Source organism: Capsicum annuum, chromosome 1 (genome assembly GCF_002878395.1).
Source record: "Capsicum annuum cultivar UCD-10X-F1 chromosome 1, UCD10Xv1.1, whole genome shotgun sequence".
NCBI lineage: Eukaryota > Viridiplantae > Streptophyta > Magnoliopsida > Solanales > Solanaceae > Capsicum > Capsicum annuum.
The window spans coordinates 211,262,656-211,273,465 of record NC_061111.1 but is presented as its reverse complement, the minus strand read 5'-3'; the positions used below and the strand labels follow the sequence as shown (position 1 = coordinate 211,273,465).

The window sequence follows — 10,810 nt, the reverse complement described above, 5'->3', positions numbered from 1 at the left end:
CCCCTCCGTTAAATATTTGGCTCAAAAATACCCCTCCCTCTAACGGAATTCGGAAAAGGATCAAAAATACCTCTGAACTATCTGAAATGGGTCAAAAATACCCCTCCGTTAAATATCTGGCTCAAAAATACCCCTCCCCTTAACGAAATTAAATTATTTCGATTGAATTAAACCCTAACTTTAACTTTTTAACCCTAATACTTTAATTTTTTTACATAAAAGTATTTTTTTAATTTTAAAAATAAGATAATGAAAAAAAGTATTTGAATTATAATATAAATTGGTTGAATTTGATTTGAAAAATAAACATACATTTATTCTAAAAAGGTATTTTCACTTTACATCTTTTTAATCTTTAAAGAAATTAACAAAATATAAATTAAAGAAATTAATGAAATATAAATTTTCACTTAAAGAAATTAATGAAATAAAAATTAAATGATGAACTTTATATAAATTAACGAAATAATCGAAATAATTTAATTTCGTTAAATACCCCTCTGTTAAATATTTGGCTCAAAAATACCCCTCCTCTTAACGAAATTAAATTATTTCGATTGAATTAAACTCTAACTTTAACTTTTTAATAATAATACTTTAATTTTTTTACATAAAAATATTTTTTTAATTTAAAAAATAAGATAATGAAAAAACGTATTTGAATTATAATATAAATTGGCTGAATTTGATTCGGAAAATAAACATACATTTATTCTAAAAAGGTATTTTCACTTTTCATCTTTTTAATCTTTAAAGAAATTAATGAAATTAACGAAATATAAATTTTCACTTAAAGAAATTACCGAAATATAAATTAAATGATGAACTTTATATAAATTAACGAAATAATCGAAATAATTTAATTTCATTAAATACCCTTCTGTTAAATATTTGGCTAAAAAATACCCCTCCCTTTAATAAAATTAAATTATTTCGATTGAATTAAACCGTAACTTTAACTTTTTAACCCTAATACTTTAATTTTTTTACATAAAAATATTTTTTAAATTTTAAAAATAAGATAATGAAAAAAAACATTTGAATTATAATATAAATTGGTTGAATTTGATTTGAAAAATAAACATACATTTATTCTCAAAAGGTACTTTCACTTTACATCTTTTTAATCTTTAAAGAAATTAACGAAATATAAATTAACGAAATTAACGAAATATGAATTTTCACTTAAAGAAATTAACGAAATATAAACTAAATGATGAACTTTATATAAATTAACGAAACAATCGAAATAATTTAATTTGGTTAACGGTGAGGTATTTTTGAGTCAAATATTTAACAGAGGGGTATTTTTGACCCATTTTAGATAGTTCAGGGGTATTTTTGATCCTTTTCCGAATTCGGTTAGAGGGAGGGGTATTTTTGAGCCAAAAATCTAACGAAGGGCATTTTTGAGTTATTTCGAATAGTTCAAGAGCATTTTTGAGCCTTTTCCGTAAATATATTACTAAAGAAAGAAAAAAGTTTATTTGTATCAAACCTTTACATCAAACTAATAAATGAGTCAAGGCTTAAATATGTCATTAAACTATTATAAATAGTTAATGTCATTCGTTATAAGTTTGACTCATTTATGCATTATCCTTAAAATTTTAGCTCATTTATGCCATTATAGTTATAAAAAAGTTCATTCATGTTATTATTTTATAACCATGATTTTGCAAAATTATTTTTACACGTCAAAAAAAAAAATTTGATTAAAAATAAAATCAGATCCATTAATGACACGAATGAATCTTTTTATAACGATAGTGACATAGATCAGTCAAACTATTAAAGATGATCGCATAGATGATCGCATAGATGAGCTAAATTTATAACAAATGATACAAATGAATTTTTTCTAATAATTTCACGAAATATTTGAGCTTTTTTCCTTAATACGTAAGTATTATGTGCATGTAGCTTTCTAACACTTCAACATAATTAATTATTTTATATTTTATCTGTATTTGATTACGAATAATTACAATAAACTAAATTGATTTATACCGGAATGGACTTAACCCAAGTAAAGCCCAACAAAAATATGACCGTTAGTTATACTTTATAGCAACTTTAACGGCTAGTTTTCTTGCTCCATTATAGCCACAGTATTACTGTTAACGGCTAGTTTCAACCCCCACCCCCACCCCATCCTCCCACAATCTATATATAACACACAAATAAACCTCTGAAAAACCAACAAACAAATCTCTCTTCCTCCTTTCTGACTTCTCTTTTACAACTATAGAAAAGAAGTCTTTTGAGCTAATTTTTACTTACCAAATGGCTAGTTTTTCAAGTAATGTGTTGTTCTATTCTTCACTAGTGGCAGTTCTTTTTTTACTCATGTTGAACTTCACAGAAGCAAGAGAGTATTTGGTTGGTGGAAAAACAGATTCTTGGAAAATTCCATCTTCTGAATCTGATTCCCTCAATCGTTGGGCAGAAAAATCTCGATTTCTTGTTGGAGATTTGCTTGGTATGTGCAAGAATCTCAACTTTATCATCTGCATTTTCATTTTCCCCTGTTGATGACACATAAATTATGACAGAGTGGTATAAACTTTGATATTTGCTAGTAGTTCCTCTGTCCCAATTAATATGAGACACTTCTCTTTTTAATTTGTTGCGAAAAGAATACAACCTTTTTATTATTGAAACAATTAACTTTGACTTGTACAGATGTAACACTGAATTTTTTTTTTTTGGCAGTGTGGAAGTATGATGGAAAACAAGATTCGGTTTTGGAAGTGAGCAAGAGGGACTATGTGACCTGCAACACTACAAGTCCAATAGCAGTACACAATGATGGCAACACAAAGATAGTATTGGATCACTCAGGGGCATACTATTTCATCAGTGGAGCAAAAGGGCATTGTGAACAAGGCCAGAAATTGATTGTTGTGACCTTGTCTGACAAGAACATGAGGAGATTCACGGGTGCACCATCGCCGTCTCCAGTTGACATTGAAGGTGCACCAGCACCAGCTCCTACTAGCGATGATGATATATTGAGGGCTAGTTTTGTTGTGGCTTTTGGGGTTTCTGTGGGGTTTTGTCATTTGATTCTTTTTGGGAATGAGAGGGAGATGATGTTGTGGTGGCCTTCTTGGTCATTAAATCCTTAGATATATTCTTTAATTCAATTTGCTTACTTTTTCCGCAGAATAAAATAAAGCTTGATTTCTTTGAATTCAGCTCTTTCTGTATATTTGTTAGGAACATTAATGTCATCTCTCTCTAGATGCCTGCTCTGCCCAGCCGTGCCCAATATTTACCACAAGAAAGAAGAAATATGTAAAAGGTAAAATGACGTGAGCAAAGGCCTATTAACTTCAATGATATTTGAATCATCAAATTTTTTGTGTTGTTTAAGGGTCCGGAACTAAAATGATGTTCAGCTGTCTCGTCAAACCTAAAAAGATAACCTAATTTTTCTTTTTTACCAAAAAATCAAAATAAATTGGTTCATACGGTTCGGATACTTTTTTTTCTTCAAAAGTTCAATTTTTCGGTTCGGCATTCAGTCTGGAACTTAATTGGGGGGGCGGGGGGGGGGGGGGGTGTTCAACTATATTATTTAAATGAACTTAATATCTTCATCATCATGTTTTGTGATTTTAAAAGGGTCCGGAACTAAAATGAATGTTCGTTCAGCTGAACTAATTTTTTCTTTGTACACAAAAATCAAAATAAATTATCGGTTCTACGATTCGGATACTTTTTTCTTCAAGAGTTCAACTTTTTCGGTTCGGCGTCTAGTTTGGAACTTCGGTACCCGTGGCGTACACTAGGTCTATTTCAGGACATGTATGATGACCCGAAGACCCCCATGTAAGGACGGTAGGTGGAGATTCAGAGCATTTTTTGATTTTGATAGATCGACTCTTAGCCCTTTTTTATCTTGGTGATGGATGTTTTGACGCGACATATTCAAGGAGAGTTTTGCCTTGGGTATGTGCTGATGATGTGGTTACAGATTGGCGAGACTCGGGGAGAAGTTAATGATAAGTTGGAATTTGGAGACAGACCCTTGAGTCTAAAGGATTTCGATTGAACAGGACCACGACAGAGTACTTGAAGTGTAAGTTTAGTGATGTGTCGCAGGAGGCTGACGTGGTTGTGAAACTGGACTCTCAGGTCATTCAGAAGAGGGAGAGTTTCAAGTATCTGGGGTTTTGATTCAGGGCAATGGTGAGATTGACGAGGATGTCACACATCGTATTGGGCCAGGGTGGTTGAAATGGGGGCTCGCTTCAGGAGTTTAATGTGATAAGAAGGTGCCCCCAAAGCTTAAAGGTAAGTTCTACAGAGTAGGAGTCCGACCAGCTATGTTGTATGGAGTGGAGTGTTGGCCAATTAAGAACTCTCACATCCAAAAGTTGAAGGTAACGGAGATGAGGATATTGTGATGGATGTATGGCCATACTAGGAAAGATAGGGTGAGGAATGCGACTATTCGAGAAAAGATGGGAGTGGCTTCGGTAGAGGACAAGATGCGAGACATGAGGTTATGTTGGTTCGGGCACGTGATAAGGAGGGGTTCTGATGCTCCAGTGCAGAGGTGTAAGACACTGGCTATGAATAATTTTAGGCAGGGTAGAGGGAGGTGATTAGGCATGATATAGAGCAGTTATAGCTTACAGAGACATGACCCTTGATAGGAAGGTCTGGAGGATGCGGGTTAGGATAGAAGATTAGGGGGTGGGAGTACGTTAGTCACTGCAGGGGAACGTTCTTTATTTGTGTTTGAAGTTTCTTGTTCGTGGTGTTGAGTGATGTCTATGGTTTTGGATAGATAGTTGTTAGTATTATCTTGTGGCTAGCGGTGTTAGTTTATTTTACATACTGTACTAGTTTATGAAGGATGCGGATTAGGGCAGTGGGTTAGTGGGTTGGAGTTCGTCTGTAACAGTAGGGAAAAGTGCTTTGTCTGTGTTTCTTGTTTGTGGTGTTTTGGTAATGTCTATGATTTCGAATAGCTAATTTATAGTATTATCTTGTGGTTGTCTTGTTACCTTTATTAGCTAGCAACTTATTATTCCATTTTGTTGTGTGCTATTATGTTTCTTCTTCTTATACTGTTATTTGTCCTGTGTCGGAGGTCTATGAAAAATAGCCTCTCTACTTCATCTGAGGTAGTGATATGGACTGCGTACACATTACCCTCCCCAGACCCCAATATGTGGGAATACACTGGGTATGTTGTTGTACTAGTTTATGTGCATTTATATTTTGTGCTTGTTATACTGTTATCGGTCCTAAGCCGGGAGTCTATCGAAAATAGCCTCTCAACTTCACCTGAGGTAGTGGTATGATTTACGTACACTTTACTGTCCCCAGACCCCACTATGTGGGAATACACTGAGTGTGTTGTTGAATTGATGGGGTCAGGTTGAGTGGTTCAAGATGAAATATTTACAAAGTTGAGCGAGGTGTTGCATTGAGTCCGATTGCTTGATACTAATTTCATAAAAAAAAAAAAAAGATAGTTTTAAGTATCCGGAGTCTATGATTTAGGAGAATGGAGAGATTGATGAGTATGTTACTCATCGAATTGGGGGATGAAATAGAGGCTCGCCTAAACTCAAAGGCAAGTTCTACAGAATGGTTTAGACTAGCTTTGTTCTAAAGAATAGTTTAGACTAGCTTCGTTTCATAGGGCAGAGTGTTGGCCTGTCAAGAAGTCTCACATCCAAAAAATAAAAATGACGGAGATGAGAATGTTATAATAAATTTGTGGGTGTACTAGGAATGATAGAATTAGAAATAAGGTTATTGTAGATAAGGTGGGAGTGACTTCGGAGGAAATCAAGATAAGGAAAGTGAAGTTGAGATAGTTCGGACATGTGACGAGGAGGGGTGATACCTCAGTGCGGAGGTAAGGGGTTGGCTAGTTATGGATGTAGGTGAGGTAAAGGTAGATCAAAATATTAGAGGGAGGTGACTAGACATGACATGGAGCAACTTCAGCTTACCGAGGACATGACTCTAGATAGAAAGGTGTAGAGGATCATAGGAACGAGTACGTCAGTGCTAATAGGTAGGAGGACTTTGTTATTCGTTTTAGTAGTTATAGTACTAGTATTATTTCAGAATGTTATATCGTTTGTTGTATTACTTAGTGAATCTTGTCTATGGTATTACTGTGTGTGGTAATTTTTGTTGTATCTTGTCATTTTACTATTCCTTTCTATCAAAAACAACCTCTCTATCTCACTGCTGAGGCAGTAGTTTGAACTGCGTACACTTACTCTTCCTAGACCTACTTGATAAAAGTATACTGAGTAGTTGTTTGTTGTTTGAATTGCTATAAGCAGGGCAAAACTAGGGATACGATTCATTTGAATCTTTTTTGTCAAAAAATTACATTGTATACACATAATTAAAATTATATATATATATATATATATATATATATATATATATATATAATTTAATCGACATAGAGTCATTTGATTATGCTTCACCATTTAAATTCCCTTAGTAAAAGATAAAGTTGTCAATACGAACCTGTCCAGCCCTCTGAACTAAGCCCACACGGGCTTTAAAGTTTGACGGGTTAAGTTGGGTTGATCCATAAACATGACAGGCCAAAAAATAGCAAGCCCGGCCCACCACACTGTGGACTGCCGGCCTCCATGGATCAGCCCACTTTTTAAAATATATTATTTTTATAATTTTAAATTAAAGTTTAAAATATTAATTACATATATATTTATAATATAATATTACATGAAGTTACTACTTGTTAATCAAGTCTCAAATTTACAAAAGAAAATCCTAATAATCTATTAAATTGAATAACTTTTAACTTCAAATTCAAACCAAATAGAGGTGTTGAAAAACAAACGAAACAGAGAATGAGTAATAATATAACTAAGCTAAAGAACAATATTAACCTAATTTTGTTTTAATTAAACACAATAAAACACAAAAAATGTCAATATTTAGTTATTAAAAGTGAAAATGAACTCTTATGAAAAACTCTCATGGCACTTATGGCGTGTTCACAATCGTTATTTCATCATCATCCAACATATATGATTCCTTAAAAATTTTGTATTTTAATTATCTATATATTTTATAAACATAATTAATATTTAAATATCTATGATGGTCCAAATGGACTTTTTTGAGTTTGGACTCATTTTTTTATTGTTAGTACTCTATTCTATTTTTAAAGTAAAAATTACATATATAACGACATGTTTACTAGTATTTACTAAAAATTCCAACTATTTTCAAAATTTCATAAAATCTCAATTTGTAACCTTTGATGATACATGTTAATTAACTTTGATACATACTACGGATACAAGTTTTAACTAAACAAACTAGCACATTTTAAGGGAGGTAACAGATAACTTAGCATTAAAACAACAATTAAGCTAACTAATTTAGGTAAAACAAAATAAAATCTCACGATTTATGGTAATTAGTTTGTTATTCCACCATTCTAATCAAAAATCTTTTCATAATCTGTTTTGAAATTGTAAAAACTTCATACGACCGATTCAAAAAATTCATACTACCATTTTTTTTATTTGTTAATTTTGTTTGTGTATTTGAAATGAATATTTTGGTGTTGTTATGTCATTCCGGTGTTTGGGTTAACGAAATCAACTATGTGGGCTGTAAGAGCGATGGAATCATAATTAGTGAACATGTAACTTACGAAAAACTGATTTTGACAATCACCGGAGAAGTGAAAATTGACGAAATCCATAAAAAAATCAAGGCTCGTTACATTGTTGAAGGAAATATTTGTCCGTTGTTGATTCGTAACGAAATAGATGTGAAGTTGTATGTCAAAATTAAGAAAACTGAGCAGGGTGTTGGGACATATCCAGTTATCCTCACTACATTAGATAAGTCTGGTAGTGAAATGTTGTTGCAGTAATGTGTTTGGAAAGACCATCAAAAAAAGTTGCAGAAAAAACCTTTGTTGGATAAGAAGGGGACAAGATCATTACTGATTGCAAATATAGTGATGTTAAGGTTGTGCAAATCTACAAGGACAAGTGTACTCTAATTTCGGTTATGGTATGATTTGCAATTGAGCATTTCTTCAATTTCTATGCCAAAAAATCGGACAAGAAAATGTATCAGTTGTTGTTAATTATCTGTACGTTAATTTAATTTTGTATCCAACGTTTGATTAATTATTGTTTAACAAAATTTTTTTGTCCTTATGTTATTAAGGCCGAGATACATTTTGTTATGCTAATGATACATTTTGCTCATATTGTATCTGAATTATGAAGTTTTGTTTAACTATGTTTCTCATTGTGTTATAGTTTTATCTATATCTACATACAAAATAAACATAATAGTTTTGTTTTAGATACATGTTGTACAAGTTTGTGCAGTTCATGAATCTAGTAATCTGTATTTTATCAGTGCGTGAAGAAAAATAAGTTGAAGATTTATTTTCATTGATTCAATTATGTCCTACGATGTCGTTTGGAGGATTGTGTTTGGATCTTTAAAGCATCATGTCGTCGGGAGACTAAACTTTTTAAAATTAGATTTTTTCAAGATGTCCACACATGCCCGTTGAAAGATCGAGTTTCTACCAACTTCAAGCTACAGTTGGGTTTGTTAGTGGTTTTGCTACTCCAAAACTTGTCAATTATAAGAGAATACACACCCTGAATGATATAATCGAAGATATTAAAAATATTTTTGGTGTAGACATTAACTATAAGAAGGCTTGGAGGGCTAAAGAACGTACGATTGAGATGTTAAGGGGGGAACCTATGGATGATTATCGACAAATGGCTAGATATATATACATGTTAAATTTCATATATCCAGGTTCATATATTAGAATGCATAAACCAGAGGATAATAAATTCATGTATTTGTTCATTGCACTGCAACCTTTGAAGAGTGGATTAGAGTATTGTAGGCCTATATTTGTGGTTGATGATGCACATTTAAGTGGAGCATATAAAGGTACATTTGTTTTCGCAAGCACTCTTGATGGAGGAGGTAATTTATATCTATTTGTTGTATAGTTTTTTTGTGATGTCATTCAGATCATAATTTGTATTATTTCATTTTTTTATTTGAGAAATAGATTACTTGTATCAGCTTTCTTAGTTTTTTTACTATCAAAATTGTAGGACGCATTCTGCCGTTTGCGTATGGTATTGTTGACAGTGACAATGACAATTCGTGGACTTGATTTTTTGAGAATTTTAGAATTATTTTTTGAAGAGCGCGACAGTATGTATATTTTATCCGACCGTCATGAAAGCATAATAAGGGTTGTCAGCATTGTGTATTCGATGTGCCGCACTTTGCATGCATTTGACACTTGTGGAAGAATGTTTGCACAAACTTCAGGAAGAGTAAAGATAGACTTAGCGATATTTACTATGCTATGGCCAAGGCATACCATAAAGATGACTTTGATTTTTTATGAAATCAAGTTGGGAAGATTGATCAGAGGTAAAGTCTTATCTTGAAAATGCTGGATTTGAAAAGTGGGCACGTGTGTATGCACCTATTAATCGAAGTAGAATGGTGACTTCAAATATAGCGGATTGTATAAATGGTAAACTGAAGTTAGCACGCAAGTTGCCGATAATCAAAATTCTGGAACAGGCTAGAAAATTATTTGAAAAGTGAAATTGTAAAAATAGAGAAAGAGCATCTTATGCAAACACGTCACTGGGTTGTAGATTCGAAGGAATTCTTCAGCTAAATACTTCAAAATCTTCAAGGCTTAAGGTTAGTTTAGATGTTTACTTTTGTTTTACATGTTATATAATGTTTGATTCATATTACAAGATACTATTTGTTTTAAAACTTTGATTTGAAAAATATTACAGTAAATTCATCAATTATTTTTTTTGAAGTGATACAAAAATATTATAAAGAAGATCTATATGTATCTATGTGTTAATATATTATGATTAATCTTGCAGGTTAGTGCGTCTTCAACATATATGTATTCTGTTTACGATGACGACAGAAAGTACATAGTATGTCTTGATAGGAGGACTTGCAGTTGTGGTAGATTCCAATTGGACGAGATAACATATGAACACACGACTGCAGTTCTAAAAAGCAAGTATGTAGTTGATATGAAGCCTTATTGCTCAGAGTTTTATTATCCTAAAATGTTAAGGAAGACGTATGAAGAATCGACGTTCCAATGCCCGATAAGAAAGACTGGATTGTGCCACAAGAAGTTACGGAATAAGTTATATTATCACCAAAATACAAACATCCACCTGAAAGGCCAAAGAAAAATAGACACAAGAAATCAAGTTAACTAGTGACATCGAGTAGTAATTGTTGTGGGAGATGTGGTTATGAAGGTCACAACAGGTGTACTTGTAACTTCTTTCCAAAGGAGGAGTGACAATGTAGTTAACTGATGAATAATGTTGAATAATTTCTCAGCTTGTTGCTGGATTTTTTATCTCTTTAATTCGACATTTTAATTGATGATATTGTTGCTTTTTTTAATCTTTTAGAAAAACAGTTACCGAAATAAATAGTTGTTTTCATTCCTTTGTTAATTATTTGTATATGTTTTCAAGATGTATTTTATCATGACACATCATATAGAAATTAAGATATATTAAACTGATAATGTTATTAAATTGTATATTAGTAGTTCTGCTATAGTAAATAATTGAAAAAAGATACATTTTTATAGGATGTATCTCCCATAAATGTATAGATACAAGTTTACAAAATTTGTATCAATTGTAAAATATAATTTATCAATATTATTAAGATTTAGTACTAAAAGTTCTGCTATAATTTGTTATGTAGGTTAGAGACA

The 10,810-nt window shown here is 32.2% G+C and overlaps 1 protein-coding gene across 1 annotated transcript; it reads left to right on the top strand.

Annotated features, from left to right (window-relative positions):
* The first annotated feature begins 2,136 nt into the window (after positions 1 to 2,136).
* Positions 2,137 to 3,196, top strand: LOC107857303 (early nodulin-like protein 1). The gene is made up of 2 exons (XM_016702219.2): positions 2,137 to 2,482; positions 2,716 to 3,196. The coding sequence occupies exons 1-2, from the start codon at positions 2,287 to 2,289 to the stop codon at positions 3,129 to 3,131; spliced, it is 612 nt and encodes a 203-aa protein (XP_016557705.2). The 5' UTR covers positions 2,137 to 2,286; the 3' UTR covers positions 3,132 to 3,196.
* Positions 3,197 to 10,810: the final 7,614 nt, after the last annotated feature.